Genomic DNA, 23,068 nt, shown 5'->3' with positions numbered 1-23,068 from the left:
ATTTTGTATACTTTCAAATGCATGTCCAATCTGAATAAATATGTTAAAATAATTACTCAGCGATACCTGTATAGTTTGATTTCGATTCATTGTACATTTCTCTTCTTTTACAACAAAACATAAATCAATTTCATAACTTCGGTGACAATTGAACATAATCGTGCAAGTTTACATTCGTTATCAACACAGAAAGAATTTTATTTTTAATTGTGAAACTTGATTAAAGCCAGTTGATAACATTGAAGTCACTGTTGGCAAAATTTTTAACTGCAACTAAATTCCCTTTTGAAATTCTGTGTTGGCAAACAAATCACTGAGAAATAAAATCTCCTCTCGAAAAAGACATTTCAGCATCGTTAACGAACTACTATGCGCATACTCATTTCATCACAAAAATATTGATAAACGTTGTTAATGGTATATGCTATTAGATTTTCCTAATATTGTAAGGAGATACAAGGATACAGAGTGTAAGGAGAGAGAGAGAGAAAGAAGGTGAGGAAAGAGGCGATGATTAGTGGAAGGAGAGATGAGAAAGAAGGTGAGGAAAGAGGCGATAATTGGTGGAAGGAGAGAGAGAAAGAAGGTGAGGAAAGAGGCAATGATTGGTGGAAGGAGAGAGAGAAAGAAGGTGAGGAAAGAGGCGATAATTGGTGGAAGGAGAGAGAGAAAGAAGGTGAGGAAAGAGGCGATAATTGATGGAAGGAGAGAGAGAAAGAAGGTGAGGAAAGAGGCGATAATTGGTGGAAGGAGAGAGAGAAAGAAGGTGAGGAAAGAGGCGATAATTGATGGAAGGAGAGAGAGAAAGAAGGTGAGGAAAGAGGCGATAATTGGTGGAAGGAGAGAGAGAAAGAAGGTGAGGAAAGAGGCGATAATTGGTGGAAGGAGAGAGAGAGAAAGACGACTGAACATGAGGAGTGAGAAAGATGGAATGCATATTTGGGTGAAAGGAGACAGAGTATTAGCAGACAGGAGTACAAATGGAGTTAGGTTGTATGGTCGAGGAAAATGAGTGAGGAGAATCGAATGTCGGAAGAGGAGGTCGAGTGGCAGAAGGGAGAGTCATTCGACATAATACACATTGTAGGTACCTGGACAGGTACAGAAGGGCACCTAAATATAAATCCTATGTACTCCGTGTCTGTACTCCTGCACAGCATTAAAGTCTGGTCTGGTCGCCGCTGACGTACACTGATACAGTATACAGTGGCGGATCCAGAGGGGGCGCACCGGGCGCGCGCGCCCTCTTTATTTGTTGTTAAAACACAAGAAATAAAAAGAAAAAAATGAGATGAAACCGGAAGTAGCACCAGGGCCCTGTTTTATGAAGTTAAAATTGATTATATAATTGATTTCAGCTGTAAGTCTATGGCAGCATGTGTGGTAAGGAAATTTAAAATCGATTTTATCTTTTGATAAAACGGGGCCTACAAATATTGTTTGCGCCCCCCCCCCCCTTTACGGATTCCTGGATCCGCCTCTGATAATAGGTAGGGCCTACACAAGAGTACCTTACCGTAAACATTAAATCTATAGTGAAAGAACCATCCATAAAATAGTACATAATCCCTATGAGAAGTCATATCGTAGTGTCATTATTACTCAGCAAATGAATTATAATGATGACAGAGTTCTCATCAGTCCAAAATGCCTCATTACAATTAGACTTCAAAAGTACCGTACGTTAATGGTAGTTGTGGTAGGGGTTCCGTCTGTCAATGACCCCGAGGGGGCGGGGTGGTCGCTATCAGCTACCCACCTCCAATCCCCCTCAAAAATAGATCCAAAATGACGTATTACGGCACACGAAAGCACATTGCCTGGTCATCAGCTCAGAAACTTTTGACCGGTTTACTATGAACATGATTCAAATTGTATGCATTTCTCAATAACGAGCTTTCCTGGCAACCTATGAGCTTGCCAAATGCTTCCCCGAGGCTCGCTAAACATACCATTTGTAGCAATACATGTAGCTAATGCATACCATGATTATTCCAGGTGTTGACATGTATTGTAACAAAAGTTTGAGTATAGAGCAGAATGATGTGATTTTCTAGCTTCTAGGAAGCAGTGACATTTGGAAAGGGAGCATTGCGTGGAATCTTCTTGGAGTTTCTTCCTAACATTTTGTGCAGCAGCATTCTCGGCTGTTGTCATTAAGTAAGGTCAAGGTGAAAGACGTTATGCAAGCAAGCTTTACCAAAGCCCAGTCTAGTCAATGGATGTATTTACCAAAGCATTTAGTAGCCTATAGTGCATGGTGATGATATTACGAATCGGAAATACCCGCTATTATGAGTCAAGAACGGCAGACATGTCATTGACAAACTATGGATGTGTAGGGTAAAGAACAAGCAATTCGAATACTTTGTACCAGTTTGATGCATATTTTGGAAAAGTCAACCAAATGAAACAAAAAAAAGCCATGCTCCATTAGTATGTCTTACCAAAGAGATTAGAGAGGAGTCACAAGCCCCTTTGAACCCATGTCTTTAATACCACTCAAAAGTATCAATTTGAAGTATGTGCTTAACTGGATCTGCCACACAGATAAGAAGACAGTTGATTCATGTCTCTTATTAGCATAATAACCAACCACTAAGGAAAGTACGTCTTATAATGATAATATTTATAACAATGATAATAATAATAATAATGATAATAATAATAATAGTAATAGTAATAATAATAATAATAATAACTATTTTTATTGAGCGTGATCAAAGCGCTGTACAATCAACATACAACATTCACAAAAAATAGAAACAACATAATTACATAACAACATAAGTTCTTAAGGATTGTTATTACTTATTTGATCAAAACCAGTTAGAGAAATGCAGAAACAAGTAGACATATCCCCTGCTCATTTAAGACGATCCAAGTTCAAGTTCAAGTTCAAGTCCTTTTATTTAACACTTGGCATAAAACATACAAAGATACATCGCAAAATAAAACAATACAAAGGTCATGACAATTGTACAAGGAGAAATTATGCAAGTGTAAGGAATCAGCAGAAAGGCCGAGGCCTTACATAAAAGCTAAGACCCTGAGATAATCATAACAATTATACACTAAACACAATACACACACACACACACACACACACACACACACACACACACACACACACACACACACGCAGCAATCACATAACACTATATACCTGTATGGATATCTCATCATACACACAAACAATGTTCCAATTATATAAATGATGTAATTTCCTATGAAAATTATGACACATTATTCAACAAAAATATTGTTTATATCTCCTTTTAAAACAGTTTAAACATTTTGGTGATAATTTATATTAGTATTACTAAGAAGATATAGTTGTGTCATAGGCCCATCCAACCAAAATTTGAGATAAATTTAAAATCGATCGCTTTCGTAATGCACTAAAATATCTTGCATGGTAACCCCCCCCCCCCAAAAAAAAAGATATATATATGTATATATATATATATATATATATATATATATATATATGTATGTGTGTGTGTGTGTGTGTGTGTATATAAATATATATCATATCCAGGACATCTCTAAGGCTGCGTTCACATAGAAGTATTCGGTATTCGCTATTCGCTATTCGCTATTCGCTATTCGGGCACCGAGTACACCATCACCCGCACCGTCAACTCACCATCCCATGCAGTGAGGACTTCTTCCCCCTACATCCCAGCAAATCTTATTAACAATTTCTAAACTGCATCAGAATGTCAGTCTACATGCTTATTTTTGCTATAGGGAAAGTCCAGACCAAATTGTCATTATTTCATAAACGAGAGACGGTATACGCTGCAAGGAAATCGAACAAGCTCGATTCCCACTTTGCGATACTATTCGCAGCTATTCGGTACTTTCGAATAGGGCCCTCTTATGTGAACCGGTGTGAGGAAATCCTATCGTTCGATTCAAGCTATTCGCGTGCCCTCGAAAACGAGCCCCGAATACCCGAATAGTATATACTTCTATGTGAACGCAGCCTAAAGCTTGCAGAGGGCATACCCGACTTAGTATTTTTTTTCTTTTTTTTCCATGTACACAGCAGACATTCCAGTACATTTAGACCAGAGGAGCTTCTGTAAGGCTGCGTTCACATAGAAGTATTCGGTATTCGGTATTCGGTGTTCGGTGTTCGGTATTCGCTATTCGGTATTCGCTATTCGGGCACCGAGTACACCATCACCCGCACCGTCAACTCACCATCCCATGCAGTGAGGATTTCTTCCTCCTACATCCCAGCAAATCTTATTAACAATTTCTAAACTGCATCAGAATGTCAGTCTACATGCTTATTTTTGCTAAAGGGCAAATCCAGACCAAAAGTGTCATTATTTCATAAACGAGAGACGGTATACGCTGCAAGAAAATCGAACAAGTTCGATTCCCACTTTGCTATACTTTTCGCAGCTATTCGGTACTTTCGAATAGTGCCCTCCTATGTGAACCGGTGTGAGGAAATCCTATCGTTCGATTCAAGCTATTCGCGTGCCCTCGAAAAACGAGCCCGAATACCCGAATAGTATACTTCTATGTGAACGCAGCCTATTGAACAGAGAACAGTCATTGGCTACATTGTCCAGATGAAGCAAACCCATACTCAAACACATTATGACTAGGGTATTGTACTTTATAAAATGGGTTCAAGAATGTAGCCAATAGGAAGCGCTGAAATGAGACACACCTCCTTCCTTTACTTCAGTACAACTGCACTGCCTGTAATCCTATGGTAGATTGCCGATCGTCTGTGCGCGCGGCGGCTCCTTTGATGAATTGCATGCATACGCGTACGCGCTGTCAATCCTGTAAACAACTTCTAGTTCGGGCTGCCGGCCGGCCGGCCTGTCTTCCCTTGTGCATACTGTATACGCTATATATTTCGCGTGGGTTTTGTTTTCGCGAATTTCGCGAGTCGGGAGCTATTCGCGAAATTAACAACACGCGAAAATATTACCTTCCAAAATGAATCCCTTGCCTTGATGATACGAACATTTCAGTACTAGTATACCATGTCACGGCTTACCGAACAGACCATACTGGCTCAGCTTGTTTACGTTTACGCACGTCCACGTCTACTTACGAATACTGTAGAGAGCCAATCCATTATCGCAAGGGGACCACTCGTCAGAAATCTAGCGCGATGGACTTAACCACTTCAAAAATGTTGAATTCTAACTTACTAGTTCGCAGAGCTTGGTAAGTTTTTTCATGCAGTGTATAACTAGTATCATTCTTATTTGCTAGTAAGTTGAAAATTCACACTTTCTTTGCCACTTCATATTTTCTCTGGTCCCCCAATCGCGAATTTAACCACTCGCGAAAGTGTGTGACAGCGGCAATTCGCGAAAATTTATGTACGCGAAAATTATAGCGTATACAGTAACATAATATGTGGCGTACGTACGTATACTGTACTATACGTACACTTTGTACAGTACAGTAGACCAAGCGTTTTGGGACCGGACGCGTACATGGAGTCACTTTGAAGAGCAAATCCAACGATTTAGCAGGTTAATTCTCACGCCGTTTTCAGAGTATGTTGTCTAGTAGGCCTATATGAGGAGTCTATATCAAGTCTTTAAGGTAAAGGGTGCATATTCTATGTAAAATAAGTAAGTTTTCATGCGGGTGTCCGGAAACCCAACCCCCCATTATACTTATACTGTATGTGCGGGACTTGTGCGACGTGCGTAAAAGTTTGGGACGAACATCTTCGGACGTCTTGACCCACAAAGGTACGTGAAAAACGCTGAAAAATGAGGTTAGTTTTCGAATTTTCGACCCATTTTATAAAACAAATGATGCACAGGATTATTTCGTGGCGTTAGTGTAGGCGTAGCTCACTCTCGGGTATTTACAATGTAGTGCAACATGCACTCGGCTTCGCCTCGTGCATGTTTCACAATTGTAAATACCCTCAAGTGCACTACGCCTACACTAACGCACTCTATCCTGTGCATCATTTGTATAGTAAAGAGAACGCAACGTAAATCATCAATCAGCTGCCGCAGGTAGTCAACCAGTGAAGTCATTTTGTTTGCTTCCATTGTATAGACCGATTCAAGCGACTGTTCATGGGAGTGCGCCCTCTTAAGGCGACGCCATAACTGGGGGCCAAACAGGCCGGGTCGGCAAGCACCCTGCGTGCGTGGCAAGGGTGCCAGCGGCAGCCAGTGCTTTCACCACCCGGCGGCGCCAGCCGGCCAGCGAGCTATCTCTGGCGCTGTCAGCGATTGACGCATCTGGCTTTGTGACAACTAGAGTCTACATTTTTTTTTCGCTAGCTAATCAAAAATAAATAAGATTAAACAACTTATACCAACTATGAGCGAATGGGTAGATGACATACGGCTGTAGCCAAAACTTGAATTTCAAGGTAAATATCGGTACGATCTGTGAATGTTTGTAGACTCTATTTCTTTGGCGATGACTTGAGTACTCGCGTGTAAGCCCCGTATATTCACATTTGTGTAATAGAATAAAAACCGCTGGGAAGAATTATTGCTAGGCGCAGGCAGACATCTTGCTAATAAGCCTAGGCTGTTGACAAGTTAACTATTATAATTAAATACAAATAACGAATAAGAATCTTGAGCTAGATATGGCGCAATAAATTACAAGCTATCAGTTAACTTAACCCTTTTAGGGCAGGCTTTTGCCTTTACTCGGGAGTGTCGGGCCAGCAGGGTAGAATCTGTCTAACGTTAGATCTTGTCTAGAAATCTAGGCAAGAGTCCAGACTAGATCTAGACCTATTGACTTCTAGAACCCTACATCGTATATCATTTTCGGTTGTCGATAACTTGAGGCAAGCCTAACTAAGTAAACCTAACGGAATATAAATCTAGGCGTTTCTAGGCCGTATATGCCTAAACTTAAGTTACGACTACGTCGCCTGATGTCTACAACCAAAACTTCTACTGTTTTAGGTCTAAGTAACCTTGCAGAACATCACGCTAACGCCTAATATTATAATCTACAAAAGTGATTTTTAAATCATACTTTCTTAGTATGATTATGAAGCGGATGTTTGCCACCATCCATGGTTTGATATTTATAAGTATCACTTTATCAAAAGTCAAATTCAGACTTCCAGGCCAAAATTGAATAGGCCTATGGACAATTCAGTGCTGAACATTGAAAAAGTGAGAAAAAAATATAAGAATTTAACGCATCTTGAAACATTTATTTAGCTGTAGTGTAGGCTGTAAAATATTTGTTATGATAATAAAGTCTAGCCAGGAAGTGTATTCTAACTTTGGCAAGTAGGACACCAAGGATTAAAAAAAAAAAAATCAGTGAATCATCAAATTCTTTGATCTAACTTTGTCTTCTAAGATGAACAACATATTTTACGAATATGCAGTAATAACCTATAATTAAATAGAGAATCTAGTAGACATAGTTTGTTTCGAAATCTGTGCATTTTTATACCGTTGTATTTCACTTAATTGTCTTTAATTTGCCTTAATTTATGCGTCAGCGGTGTCTGAATTTCACACACTCTGTTATTTGTGCACCCAACAACTGCACAATGTGTTTTCCTGATCCTCCCTTTGAAGCTTTCAAAGTAGATCAATACGTCTGAATCACTCAATTTGTCCAAAAGAAAGGCATTAAAAGCCGCTGAATGACTTTTCCGCAGTGAGTAAACAATCACAATATTAGCGCGGCGCCGGCGGTCGACGGCCGCGGCGCAGCGGCCGCGCCCGGGTAACTATGCGCGATGGGTACGCTAGGCTGCTGAGCTGCAAGTGCAACTCGCTGGGTAGCTAGCTCGCTGGAAGCCCCTGTTGGCCCCCAGTTATGGCGACCGTTATAGCGCCGCTAGCGACGGTAGGTGAATAGGTCATCGAAATTGAATCGGTCTATACCGAGTTTCGCGAAACTGAATAATGTGTATAGAATAGCTGTCTTCTTGCTATTTAACATTGTGAATTGTACAGAGCGAATGCTCCTCTATGGCGGCAAATAGTGAATTGGTCGTGATTGGACAGTTTGAAACAAACCCAGTAATTCCATGCCGTAGACACCAATTCATGTCAGCTATCAGTTAAGGCCGTGTCACACCAGCCTTGCGTGCGACTTGCAAAGAACAATTTTGACTACCCGGAGGTCCCCGTAGATATCCGCACATGACAGTACCTAGCATGTATCTCGAAAGTAGACGCCCGGAGGTGCGCACGCATATTTTTTTTACCCGCAACCGTGTTTAGGCCCTGTCACACCTTTCCGGGCAAGCTACTCGGCTTGTTACGTGTAGGGATTTTCTAGCATACCGGACATTCCTGAGGGCGGAAAAGGATTTGTGCGAGTCAGCGCATGTGTCTTACTTGCTGGACGCGTTATATACTTGCGAGTATACTGTGTGACCTTTGTACCAGTCGCGTGGGGGCTGACAACTTATACACTCAGCGAAAAAAGTAAGTTCCCCCTAGCATTTGTGGACATAATCTCAAAAAGTATTCAACCGATTTTCATAATTCAAACGGAAATGGATAAGGAATTTTATTACTCATAACATGAGTGGCAAATCATGGCCACCAGATATCATTATTGCTGTGAAAAAATGCATTTTATGTCAAAATGCATGGAAACAAAAGTTGCACTTTAGTGACTTGCAATGACTTTTACACAAATAATCAAACAATCACTCATGATTCTGAACATTTAAGCATGGGTTATTGCATATTTCTCTATCTCTTTCTTTTCATGAGCATATAGTGAAGTATTTGATAATTGATATGTCCACCACCCGCAATGACCAGCCGCCATCTCCTCCTCATACTGTTAACTAAAGTTTGTACTTGGCGCTGCTCAATGTTGGCCCATGCTCTCTTCAAGATGCGCTGAAATTCTTGCAGTGAAGTGTCATCTTTCAACTTCTTGCTCGCTTTCCCCTTAATGATATCCCAAAGATTCTCTACTGGATTACAGTCAGGGGATCTTGCAGGCCACTCCATACGTTCGATGCCATTTCCCTCAGCAAACTGATCTACAACTTGAGGGCATGATGCAAAATGCCCACAGGCACATTAATGTGATCAACCTAAATTGGAATTGCAAATCACATGGCTTCTACCAATATTTTCATATTGAGAAGGCCTATTGTTCAAAAAGTACACATAAGATCTGTTTAATAGGGAAGCACATTGTACCTGAAGAAATTCCTAAGTATTACACAATTTAAAAAGATCATTTGATAACTTACATAGGAAATGTATACAATATGCTTCCTATGGCCTAAAGTGCAACTTGTTTCCCATGCATTTTGACATAAAATGCGATTTTTTTACACCAATAATGATATCTGGTGACAATGATATGCCATTCATATTATGAGTAATGAAATTCCCTATCCATTCCAGTTCGAATTATGAACATCCGTAAAATACTTTTTGAGATATATCCAAAAATGTTAGGGGGGAACTTACTTTTTTTGCTGAGTGTATATATATGTATATATATATATATATATATATATATATATATATATATATATAGTGAAGGAATTCCTCTAATGGAATGGCTGAAATCTCACAGAATTTCATTATCTTGGCTGCATACGGGACTGCGAAGTACCTGCGTGGGAATTGCCTGGGAAGTACTGCCGCTAAGGGTCTCCTACTGGCGTTCTGCTTGGACCTCTACGGGCATTCCCGTGACTCACCCGGAAAAAGTTTTGGTCATGCTCAAAACTTGGCTGCGGTTAAATCGGACTTGCGTGAGCACCTCCGGGCAACTACGCGCTAGATACTGTCAGGTGCGGACCAACTGCGGAGAGCTACTTGAGGGCTTTTTAAGGGCTTTTTACACTTGTAAATTTTTGCTTAGCCCCGGACCAACGGTGGGGGGGGGGGGGGGGGAGGGGGGGGGGGCCTTAGCCCCACCGTTGGTACGGGACTATCCTTAGCCCACTTTCTGTTTACACTCGTTTTTGCCAAAGTGGGCTAGCCCCACCGATAGTACGGTACTATCTGGTGCCAAGCAAGTGAGTGTAAACAGAACGAAAAAATAATCCTGGGCTAAGCGACGGAGACGAAGTCCGACCCTCACTGACCAATCAGAAACGAGGTAATCAAGTGCTGCCGGTGCGTGCGTGTACGTGTATAGTACACAGCGTAATTATGAATATTCATGTAGTTTGGAAAGTCCGGGGCTAAGAAATACGAGTGTTAAAAGGTCAGTTTTCTCCTTAGCCCCGGACAAGAGATAGTACGGGACTAATTGGCGAGTGTAAAAAGCTGAAAAAATTGGTACGGGACTAACGATAGTCCTGGGTCAGAGAAAGTCCGGGGTTAAGAAACACAAGTGTAAAAAGCCCTTTGGAGTAAATTTGTTTCCCCGCATGTCAAGCCGCAGAAGTTCCCCCGTACGGTATGACAAGGCATGAATGAAAATTGCAAACATTCTTGTTCACCCGCTGAAAATCTTCTACGTGCTGGAAACTACCTCCTCGCCACAAGCCCGCGTTATGGTGTGACACGGCCTTTAACAATGGTAAGTCATGCACCTTGTGCACCAGGGAGATGCCACCTGCCCCTCCCTGGTTTACATACTTGAAGCTTGAAGCTTTCATTAGCTTCTTTGTCTTGCCATAAAGGGGCATCTGTTACGATACGAGTGAATATCCCTTGGAACGGGGGACAGGAACTATTCATCCTTCCAGGACCTCGTCGCACAAGACAATGTTTCGCACTTTCGAACTAGCGCTACAAATTTCGCAAGTGAGCTATGTGCTTTCTTTGAACGACCTTCGTGCACTGTAGCTGACAGGAAGTATGCAAGTTGCCTCAATCGAGGAGAAGTTGGGAGTCCACACCCAGTCAAATCGAAGCGTCTACCTGGCAGCGAGAGACCGGAGCTCGGGTGTCTAACCTGTAACTGGTAATATTCGCGTCAGTAAGGCTGAGACAGTAGTCATTACAGCAACTCCACGAGTTGTGGGCCAGACTTGATTGGGCCAAATTTTAGCGGCAGTGAGCGTAATGGCGCGAAAGCTTTCCCATGCCTTCTGTGGAGTGGTCACCTACTCAATGCTCCTTTTAGCTCTGGTTGTCATCGTGTATATGGTGAAAAGAGGTGAGCTTATTATCGACATGTCACGTACTGAAAGTTTGATTTTCTCCACATTTTATTCATTCTTATGGTAAGGTGTTCCCAGTTTGTCAACGTTTATCTAATAATAAGATTTGATTCAATAGTTAACAGTTATTGAGATTTAGACATTGAATAGTGACGCAGCTCTCTGTTAGCGTATAAATTTAGATTTGTGCGTTATTGATAAAGTAGGCAACATTCAAGATTTCATTCCAATAATTGTTGGACCATCCGTTCTAGATGACCAGGTGACCATTACTTGAATCATAGCATGGATGTTCTTGGTCAGAGGAGTGGATATGGTTAACCGAAAAGAACCACGAACTCTCTGGAGGCCCTGAGTTCGGTTCGGCAGCAGCGGCAGTAAGGGCACTGCTCAACGACACTTAAAGGACAAGTTCACCTTCATAGACATGTGGGTTGAGTGAGTGCAGCAATATTAGTAGAACACATCAGTGAGAGTTTGAGCAAAATCGGAAAATCCGTTAAAAAGTTATGAATTTTTGAAGTTTCTGCTCAGTCAGGGCTGGATGAAAAGACTACAATAGCTTGTGATGTCACATGCGTACAACGATACAAAGAAAGAATAAAGAAAATTCAACATATTTCTATTTTTCTCGCATAACAAAAGAACGCTCGACTTCTCTCTTTCAGAAGGCAGGGGAAATAATATTACCCTTAACATACGTCAGTAGCAAGTCGAAGAAATTTGCACTTTATTCAAAAAGTAAAGTTTTGTGAAATTCTCTTTTTATTTTCCTTATATAGTTGTACGCATCTGACATCATACACTGTAGTAGTCTTCTCTTCCAGCAGTGACTGCGCAGATACTTAAAATATTTGTAACTTTTGAACGGATTGTCCAATTTTCCTCAAACTTTCACTGATGTGTTCTACTAATATTGTTGCATTCTCTTAATCCTTATGTATATGAAGGTGGACTTGTCCTTTAAAGACCAATCCATGATAATTAGATAGAGCCTAGAGTGAAACAATGAAATCTTACTCGTGTAACAGTGAAAGTTTGATCAAAGCGGCATGAAGTCTAAGGAAGTTATGAAATTGTGATGTTTCGCTAATTTTCAGGAAAAGGCTCTTGAACATTCATAAGAATAGTGAATTGATGTCAGCCCCTCACAGTGTGCCTGACGCCAATGAATATGTACATACATTGTACAATCATAAAATTTCCATTTTGTTGTAATCGTACGTAATTACGCACCCGACTCAAATCGATCCTGCTTAAAACAAAATACATAATTACATGACTTATCATTTTAAAGTTATTCAACCGGGAATAGCGTGGCGTTTCATAATTCTAAAGCGGAAAATTGAATTTTCAACATTTTTTTTTTTCACGATCAGTGGAAATTTGTGAGGTGATGGCTTCATCAGCTCACTCATTTACCGACTGTTCAAGAACTATTATAAAAGAAAATTAGGGAATGTTTCGTAATTGCCTTATACCTTTGATTCGATTGTGATCAAATTTTCACTGCTGGGCTTACCATATATTATATTTTATTCTTCCTTTTCTGACAAACTTTCAGCTGGTGTGGAATTCCTTTTTAAAGCAGGAGGTTACGCATTTAAGTTCTTTGTTTCTTAGAGGTTTCGTAACATAACTCTGGAATCCATATATGGCATACATGTATAAGAATACGAATCTCTCACACAATTTATATATATATATATATATATATATATATATATATATATATATATATGCCTCAACCGTCAACAAGAGCTTAAAGCTATAATTTGTATAATTCGATATTTTTACATCGAAACTCGAATGATCCAATGGAGTTCATGCAGTATGCAATATATGTGAATTGCCTATCACATGTCACATCATCCTTGATAAAAGTGAGTCCATCAAAACGCATACAATCAACAATGTAGTTTACTCGTGTGCTCTGTTGGTATTTGATGTTTTGGTGTATAAATGTAGAAAGCATTACAAAACATCAGCTCAACATTCAGACTGGTTCAGAGAGAAATGCAAGTGTTCTCCCAATCTATTAATTTTAGGCCGGTTCTGTGGTGTAATTTATTCGGATTTTATGCATGTTTTGTTCACAAAAGTTACCCTAAGGCTGCGTTCACATAGAAGTATACTATTCGGGTATTCGGGGCTCGTTTTCGAGGGCACGCGAATAGCTTGAATTGAACGATAGGATTTCCTCACACCGGTTCACATAAGAGGGCACTATTCGAAAGTACCGAATAGCTGCGAATAGTATAGCAAAGTGGGAATCGAGCTTGTTCGATTTTCTTGCAGCGTATACCGTCTCTCGTTTATGAAATAATGACAATTTTGGTCTGGATTTGCCCTTTAGCAAAAATAAGCATGTAGACTGACAGTCTGATGCAGTTTAGAAATTGTTAATAAGATTTGCTGGGATGTAGGAGGAAGAAATCCTCACTGCATGGGATGGTGTACTCGGTGCCCGAATAGCGAATAGCGAATACGAATACCGAATACTTCTATGTGAACGCAGCCTTAAGTTAACTAACCACAAAGCTTGTCGGAGGCTTGCCCGACCTAGCAACAGCTAAGTGAATTCCTGTCTTTGGAACGTATGCCTAATGGGAGGGAGCAGGTGAATGAAACTCTTCGTTACTAGGCTGTTGGCATAGTTGGGAAAGTTGACTCACTTTCATTTTGTTGCCTCTTCTTGGTTCACCAGGTTTAAGGCTCGCTGCATGTTCAGCCCCCCCCCCCCCCACACACACACACTATGCTGTTGCTATTTCACTATATTCCTTTCTTTCTTTATCTCTCTGTTGTTCCTTTATGTTTGATGTTGCCTCCCCATCTTTCATAGGTTGCTCCCCCCCCCCCATGGTCCTCAGGATCATCACTGACCCTCCTCTGCCTTCTGTCTGTCCACCCTCCTGCTAATACCCCCCTCTTTAAAGTTGAGCTCCTTGCCCATGACTTCCAAACCTCACCTTTGTTTTCTTTGTTCTGTGTCCCACCTCCCCGGACTGATGTTCTTGTTGTGTGTAGTATCTATGTGATTTGACGAAGATTCTGCTATTTAGGATCGAAAGCTCACGCCCATTTTAACTCCATTCCTTTTTTTTTTCATTGACGTAGGCATCAAACCGTAGATATGATATAGATGATTGGGAAAAAACAGTATTTACCATACCAAAGACTAACATCTCATTTTGTGCTGTTTTGAATTTTTCACACAAGTTTTGCTGGTAGTATCATTTTGTTTATCATATCAGTCTTCAAACTCAATATTCCAGTGCCGCCGCGATACCTATGTGCTTCTCCCAAACAATACATTACAGGTCTCAAATATTTCTTTATATTGTAATGAATAGTGCCCTCAATGAATGACCTTGAGAAAGTTTAAATGTAGGTCATGTGGACTATGTTGAGTTTTTCTACTCATGTGCCAAATTTGTATAACGTTAATATACATCAAATAATAAAGGCGTTCTATAGGGGCACAAAATGCCCCCACCCCCAGCCTGGAAGGGGTCAAAACAGCTTGGGCTTTATAGGGTTTGTTGTTTGCTTACGCACGGATGCACTCACGCACATTTTGACTAGTGGTGAGGTATGAGTTAGGGTGGATTATGAAGTCTTGCTCATGACTGTTAATTTCCTGTGCATCATAGAAATAGAGTAACATTGTCGTCTTTACCAAAACAGAAAGTGTGACGAAAGCAGTGACAACGCAAGCTCACAAAATAACGGCAGGAAAGAAGAGAGAGAGAGAGAGGGAGAGAGATACAATACTATTTTCTACATTATAAGCGCTTTTTCGAGTCGACAGATTAGAATTAAATGAAGAAGAGTTGCATGATTCGTATCAAATTACGCCATTTAACAATTCATCATTATATGTGCTGAGAAGCAAATGGATATCATACAGCGAATATATGTCGTGATGAATAGGGTTTACTTCTTTCAAAATAACAATGCCTATAAATGCAGACGCATCCTTGCACCGGGGCGACAGCGCACTCACCGACAGGAAGCTATCACGACGCACCGCCGAGCAGGAGGAAGCTGCGCGGCCCTCAACGGCAAACAAGAAACCAAAGGTAAAACCATCTCCGTCATCTAGTCTCCTAATTCCTTTACTCGATGAGCATTTTACCATATTGACCATCCATTTAATGAGTCTGGAACGATGATAACCGCGGAAAGGGCTTGCAAATTAATACAGTTACTGTTGAGTATAGGCAGATGTGAATTGAAGCCGACAATGAGCAGTTATTGCCAAGTTTTTGTCGACAGCATTTTACGCAGTGGATTTCTGGAGTGGCAACCCGGGGCTCCTAAAATAACAAGAACACATGCATGTTTCTCCCTCAGGCGATCAAAGGGGATTTAATTCAATTCAGTGGATTCAGTGAACGCAGGGAAATTATAAGAACACATCAGTGAAGATAATCAGACAATCTGTAAATACAAAATAAATCATTTACAACTCTCAATGCTTGGGAAAATATAACTAGAAATTCATGATATTTCTTTTTTTTTCGCAAAGCAAACACTATCTCGACTTAAAATTTTACTGTTGTGCTAAGAGTAATATCCCCCGGTCTTTTTAAGAAGGTACTTTTCCTGCATGAGCTCTATAATTGTTCTAGATAAAATGAAAATATATGGAATTTGTTATAGGCCTATATATCTTTCCGATATCAATTTGCTATGACGTCATTATTTCTGTTTATCAAATAATGACGGCATAAGTAATGACGTCATAAGTATGGCTTAATCTGCGTTTTAAATATTCAAAGATTCTGAGTGGACACAGTAGTCGATTTGTCCTCTTCACTATTGCGTTCTGTTTATATTTCTACACTCCCTGAATATATTGATATTACGCAGATGAAGGCGCAAACACTCAAATATGAATGACACAAACAAAACAACAACATATTGAGGGACAATAATCACACTGAGACATTATCTCATCGAATCTCCTGGTCGTAAAGAGTAATTGAAAGTTATTCATAGATGATTTCTACTAAACCCATCCACTCTCTTTGTCGCCATCATGTTGTGGCACCAAAAATTTTACTAATACAAAGTATTAAAAATAATACAAGTGGAATGAACACAAATGAATATAAAATGGAAGTAAACAGCGTCGTCCTATGACAGCATTCTAAGCCATGGGAATTGACATCGTTGTGTGATTCGTTGACCATTTGCAGGTTGATACGAAAACGCCGTACGACTACCGTCGTATTCAGGGAGAACGACGCACTCGAGTTCGGCAGACTTGCTCTGCAATGGGCTTCGACATGACCTACAACATTTCCACTGACCTGGACTCAGCTACTTTGAAAAAGTTCGACTTTCTACTTGCCATTCCTGACATGAAATTGATCTATTGCTACGTACCAAAGGTGAGCTGTACAAGCTGGAAACGTCTTCTTCTATCACTCAATGGCTACACATGTTTCCTTAACGACACATGTGGTGCCGATGCTCACATGTTGGCGAGGAGACGTTTTGTGCGGATGTCGAGAATGACGGTGGCAGCTGCTCAGGAGATTTTCACATCTTACACCAGCTTCTTTTTCGTGCGAAACCCGTATTCCCGCGTGCTGTCGGCATATCTTGAAAAGGTTCTCTATCATCCTGAATCGAAGATTCAGAACGAGCTCACTGAGTGGTTCAAGGAACATCATCCTGGTCAGACGCATGAAAACCAAAGCCAGCCGTTTACATACCGAGAGTTCGTCACTCATTACATGAAAGCCGGTGAAAAGAACCAACATTGGGAGGACATGAACAAGTTGTGTTTTCCATGCCACGTCAATTATGATTTCATTGGTCACTACGAAACGCTGAAACCGGATTCGGATTTCATTCTCGATCTCGCCAATGCGCCAGCAAATGTCCGATTCCCCACACCACAAAAGAAACCGACCTACAGTTCAGATGAAGAAACTCTTGCGAAATTTTACTCGCAGCTTACCGACCAAGATCTAGATCATTTGACAGTTAGCCGTGGTTTTGCAACAGATGCCACAATGTTTGGGTACCAAATGCCAGATTGTATAAGGCGAGACTAGACTAAAGTTAAACGTCTCCATGAAATCAGCTGACACTCCGTTTAATTATCATACACAGCAAACAGGAAACATCCCAGACAAAAAATGGTGTTGTGGCATTATTCAAGATGTCAGTTCGTCTTGCCGAGAATAAAATTAAATAAACTTGCGACAGACATCGAGTGACGACTGAAACAATGTTCAGCTTTCTACACTGTATTTTTAGAGGGGCACAAAAGAAGTTATACACAGCAAACTAATGAATACGAGTGCTCACACGACATAATTTTGATCTTAATACAGCTGCAATCCAAGAAAGTAGAAACTGGTATGTTCACACAGCTGTCACTTGAAGATCGCCACTGCTTGTCTCTCATCTGTCATGTTACATTAATAAAATCAAGTGATGTATGTCTCCCGCCTACCTTCCTGGTTGTATCCCTTTGTTCATAGGATTGTTTGTTTGTTTGTTTGTTTGTTTATTTATTTATTTGTTTGTTTGTTTGTTTGTTTGTTTGTTTGTTTGTTTGTTTTTTCCCAATAATGGGAAGTCTCACATAGAGATAACTTTTATTCTCAGCAAAAAGAGATTTTTTTTTCTTTTATCCTTGCAAGTGTTCTTTTGACACTGTGCTTGAACTCGTGGCTAATATCGTATCATGGTTAATGTCAAAAACATGTGGAAAAAATGTGCAGTTGACAGATTCGTTAAATATTTATAACAATGTAAATGTCAGAGCAATAATTTTGTATATAGTAATACAATGACTAGAAAATGGCAGTCTGCACGACATTGACTAATTTTATTAGTATTATGAATTTTTCTGTAGCTAAAAAGTCTTGTATTCTCAGAAAAATGTCTTAGATATGCCGTGTTGCACATATCAAGATGACAAGATTTCAAGTATAGTAACGATCCTTCTACCTCATGTTATTAGATGACAGTGAATGACGTATGAATTCACTTAGTCTATCCATGCAATGTTATTCAATGCATAACCTTATTTTCGTTTGGAAATACAAGGCGAGGACGCTCTGGCTCATTAGGTTCAAGTGAAAACCAAAATGTAACTTTCCTTTTAGCCGAGTGGGATAGTCAGCTTTCATACCAGTTTACATTGTAACTTTGAATAAGCTGTAATCGATACTGGTAGTGATTGCTTTTCTGTTAAAGCTATAGCGTCAGTGTGACATCCGTTATTTAATTTTGTTAATTTAGAGTTTAGAGTGTAACTTTGGATGTTTAGCTATTCCGAAATAACGAGGAGTATTGGTTCCTATGCTGACTCAAGCAGATGTGAAGTTTAAGTCTTTAGAATACGTACGGGATAATGACGTTTTGCTTCTGCCAAGCAAAGGAGTTGAATTTTTCTTTGAAATGTTGATATGCAATAAATGCAAATTTCACAACACAGTCGTGTGATATACACCTGTAAAGGGTGTGATATATGTGTACATTTACAGTGTCTGTTATGCAATTCCTGAAACGCATAATCTTTTATAAAAGACAATTCCACAGCAAACCCACTCAAAATAATTCATCAATTTCATAAGAAAGAAAAATATCCCTGCAAAATAGTGCAAAACTGATCAAAATCGGATACGAAATAAGGAGATTATCGACATAAATCTGAAATTTCTTTTTTTTTTTCGGAAAACACTTCTTCACCACTCGTTATGAATAATCATTCAAATCAGCAGGTTGATGATGTCATACTCTCACAATTTCGTATTCACTATACATAATTGATTATACCGAAATGACAAGGTTTCATATTTTAGCTGTACGAATGTAAAACTTGGCTAAATTCCACCTAAAATAAAACAGGACAAATATCACCTCTGATATAATTTGGTATAGGAATATGCTTTTACCTGTATCTGCTAAAAATAACAATTTTTCGAATTTCATATATCATGACATACAAAATTGTGAGGGCATGACATCAATTGGCTTATTTGAATATTCATAAGAACTGGTCAAGAAATGTTTTCCCGAAAAAAAGAAGAAGTGAAGTTTCAAAACGTCAAAACTTCTGTATTTCTTATCCGATTTTTGTCATTTTTGGATCGTTCTGTAGGGAATTTTCTCTCTTGCTTTTTGAGTTTATCTATTTTTTGGGTGGATTCCTCTTTATAGATCCTGTAGCTTGAGGACCATGGAGTAGGAAGGTAGTCCCGACTCTGATATGAGATTCCCCGTATATATTGCAGAGACTCCAACCCCAAGCACCTTCTGATCTGGAGATTCTCTCGCCTGAAACCCCTAACAAACGGGAGACTTCAACTTGATGTGCACGAAGCGCACATCACGAGCGCGAATTTCCTTGCGGCCCGGGTCCAGGGTCCGCTTAAGGGCCCTGGAAGCTCTAAGGTTCTAGATGCTCTCTCATGCTATCTAAGGCTTATTTTTTCAACATACGGTGGTAATAAGTCAGAAAGAATTTCAAGCGGGAGACACAGAACCAGGGCGGGAGAAATTAACTCACAAGCGGGAGAACGGGAGATTTTGCAAAAATGGGGTTTCGGCGGGAGATCTCCCGTCGAAAGCGGGAGAGTTGGAGTCTCTGATATTGTGCAGGTTTTTCTGTTAGTACAGCCGAAGAATCTCGTCTAGAATCGACCGTTACCGATGGGCATGCGCTTCAATGAACACAATTTGCTGACACGGTCGTGGCTGACAGGTGCTATAGTGGTTTTCGAATGTACCCTGATGAGCAGCGAATAAAGATCATTCAATGAGACCACTCATGTTTCTCCACGCTACTAGGTCTTTAAAGGACAGACAACCGGGTGTTGTATATCACCACAGCTCTATAAAAGCATGTTGGTTTACAAGTTTAGTTGGCTACGTTTCATTTCTTTAGTCCTAACAAGTTCGATGAATGTGACCTTTTTCACAAGACTATATGGAACTTTTTATTGTGATCAAATTTTCACTCAATATGATTATCTCTCTTACTCTGAGATAACCCTTCTAAAAGTCAGTTTCACACCAGTAGCCCTCTGTGACAAAGTTTAAAGAGTATAGTGGAGTTTTGATAACTACACAGGCGTTTTCTTGCCTTCTAATGCAACACAAATCTGGCCCACAAATCTGGCCCACAAGAGCTGGCCGATTTTTCGTCTCACGAATCATGATTACGATTTATCATGTCAGTACGTGCTTTCAAATGCTCAGAAACAAACACGACAAATACATACTTAGCCGAAGTGCAGCCATACAGTGCTCTAATTTAAGACCGTAAGCCGAATGGATGTGACAGAAACGTGTCGACCGGCGCGTCGAGTTCGAGTCTTAGATCTACGTCGCGAACGCTAAGACGACGCTGCGGCGCCTCCTCCCGGGTTGAACAACGGAAATAACTGTCTCGCGCATGTGCAAAACACCATTTTTTTCCTTTTCCCTTTATTCATTTATTTAATTTTTATCTATTTGTGTGACTCCCCCCCCCCCCCCCCCCCCCCCCCCCCCCCAATTAGCGTCGTCTTAGCGTTCGCGTCGCAGATCCCAAGCTCGGTATTATCTTGATCACTTCAGTGTATGCACCATTTAACATTCTGGTTCCCATGATAGAATTTGTCGTCACAATGCATGACAATGGACTAAAGATCTCGTGGTGCCAATTCAACCACTCACAAAATTGCTGTAAAATCACATCTACAACATACATGTTGGTTTCTCTACTTCCATCCCTCATTTTAAAATGTCAATCTAGTCTTTTTGTCCAGTCAGTGTAGTTTTCTGGCCCTTACCAGTGATTGTTTACATGAATGTTCTTATCTCTTGAGCTATGTGCAAGCAATCTCTCCGTCTTTCTTTCATCCAGTGACTCCTAGTGCATGTGTTTGCCTTTGTGGTTGTTTGGATTCTACATAATTATCATATTTCTGTAGCAAAGTCCCACGAATTAGTGGTTCAACAAACGTCATGGGAGCTTGACAAGATTCCAAAGAATCCCATATTAGTCTAATATTGATAGAGAGAAAGAGAGAGAGACGGGGGGCAGTAATAAAGCAGCTCAGCAGACAGCAGTACAGGGGAGGGGGCATTTCATGAAGCATTTTGTCTGACAACGTTGTCGGACAAGTTTGCTGTCACCCAATCAGATGCAAGGATTTCTGTAGCTTATAACAGTTTGACAGACGAAATATCTGACAAAACGCTTCATGAAATGCCCCCCCCCCCCCCCCCCAGATTTAACTCCACTTAGTTATTCTTTGCACCTGTGTGCTTGGAGGAAAACACTATTCCTCAATGGATTTACATTGCATCATGGATGCATTTTCAAAGTTTATGAAACACAGAAAGAGGCAATTTCACATTGTACTTCCAATATTTTGATGTACTTTTATTTGGTTCACAGATCATTATCACTAGCTGCCCTGAATGATCTTCAAGAAACAGGTAGTTTGTAGAGGATGTAGGAATGAGGAATGTTGTAGAATGAGGGTAACTTGTTACAAGTCTGTATGTCTGACTTTATGTACAGCTTTACAGACATTATGTTGACAGCATACCGTTTATGATACGAGAATCATAAACTTACTGCATGAATGCATACAGAATACATGCATCATGATCATTGTACAGATTGTCACATTGGAAAAGCATCAGATATACAGACACTTAAAAGCTGCCCACAAAATTTGGATTCTTTATTAGTTGACATTGAATTCTACTAGAACAGCATAATCTCACACACACAAAAGACAAACCCAATGGCCCAAATTCACGAAGGTGGTACAAATGAAACCATGGTTTAAACCATGGACAAAAATCATGGAGCGCCAAGTGTCGCATGGAATATTTTGTCATTTCGTCAATGAAATGATTATTTTGTAACAAAATGACGACATTTTGTAACTAAATGAACATTTCATCCACGTAATGATAATTTCGCTATCGAAACAGTTATTTTGTCGACGAAATTACCAATTCCGTAAATAAATATTCCGTGCGACACTTGGCGCTCCATGGTTTTTGTCCATGGTTTAAACCATGGTTTCATTTGTACTACCTTCGTGAATTCGGGCCAATGATTGCGGATCACTAACCTAGGCAGAGATTGACATGTATAAGATACTCCCATTAAACTGGCTTTTGTCTCATCAAAATCATGGGATGAGATGTTGTGACTTGTGATCCTAGTAATGCCGACCTGAAGATTACACTTATTAAATTCTTGTTAGTAGAAACCACAAATATTAATAGTTTCTTACTAATCATGTCACCCTTAATCAGATTTTGAACAATGTATTACATTCTAGAGAGAAAAAAAAAGTTGATTTCCAAAGCGTCAGGCTTTATGAAAGTGAAAGGTACTTAACTTACTTTGGTGAAATTTAATCAGCTGTTAAAAAAAAATACAAAGCTTATACTTGTTTCAAAACCTGATAAAATTTTAGTACTGTTGACAATACAATGTATCAACATTTAGTTAAATGCATGTATCTACAATCTTCTGTTGTCTTGCAATAAATTACATTCACTATACAAAAACTTGAATTTATATTCATAAAGATTTGTGTTCAAAAAATACAACTGCCAAGTATGTGAATACAATAAAATGAATCTACAGTTACAGTATGTGATGGTTTCATCACACTTAAAGATGGATGAACATATGTTAATGTTCCTGCAGTGCACAATTTTTGTTCATAACTACCCTACATTTGACTTAAGAATTCCTGTCTATTCAATACTATTTGTTACACAAAACACACATTTACACAAGAGATTTCAAACTGCAGCAAATATTGCCATAGACTGGTAGACAACCAGTGACAAAAGATGAGACAAACGACACCTCATTCTGATCCTGCCTCTTATAATACACTCCAAGGTAAGCAAATCTGATCCATGTGTTAATTAGGTCATTTTCTTTTTCTCTCATCTGAAGCAGGATCGTAATCTCAC

The 23,068-nt window shown here is 39.8% G+C and overlaps 1 protein-coding gene across 1 annotated transcript; it reads left to right on the top strand.

Moving 5' to 3' along the window:
• Positions 1-15,054: 15,054 nt before the first annotated feature.
• Positions 15,055-17,169, top strand: LOC139713813 (carbohydrate sulfotransferase 11-like). Its single transcript, XM_071625519.1, has 2 exons — positions 15,055-15,180; positions 16,303-17,169. The coding sequence occupies exons 1-2, from the start codon at positions 15,055-15,057 to the stop codon at positions 17,167-17,169; spliced, it is 993 nt and encodes a 330-aa protein (XP_071481620.1).
• Positions 17,170-23,068: the final 5,899 nt, after the last annotated feature.

The sequence above is a fragment of the Diadema antillarum genome, unplaced genomic scaffold (genome assembly GCF_040938485.1).
Source record: "Diadema antillarum isolate AM-2024a unplaced genomic scaffold, OU_Dant_1.0 seq00002070_RagTag, whole genome shotgun sequence".
NCBI classification, from domain to species: domain Eukaryota; kingdom Metazoa; phylum Echinodermata; class Echinoidea; order Diadematoida; family Diadematidae; genus Diadema; species Diadema antillarum.
This window is presented reverse-complemented; position numbering and strand designations above follow the sequence as displayed.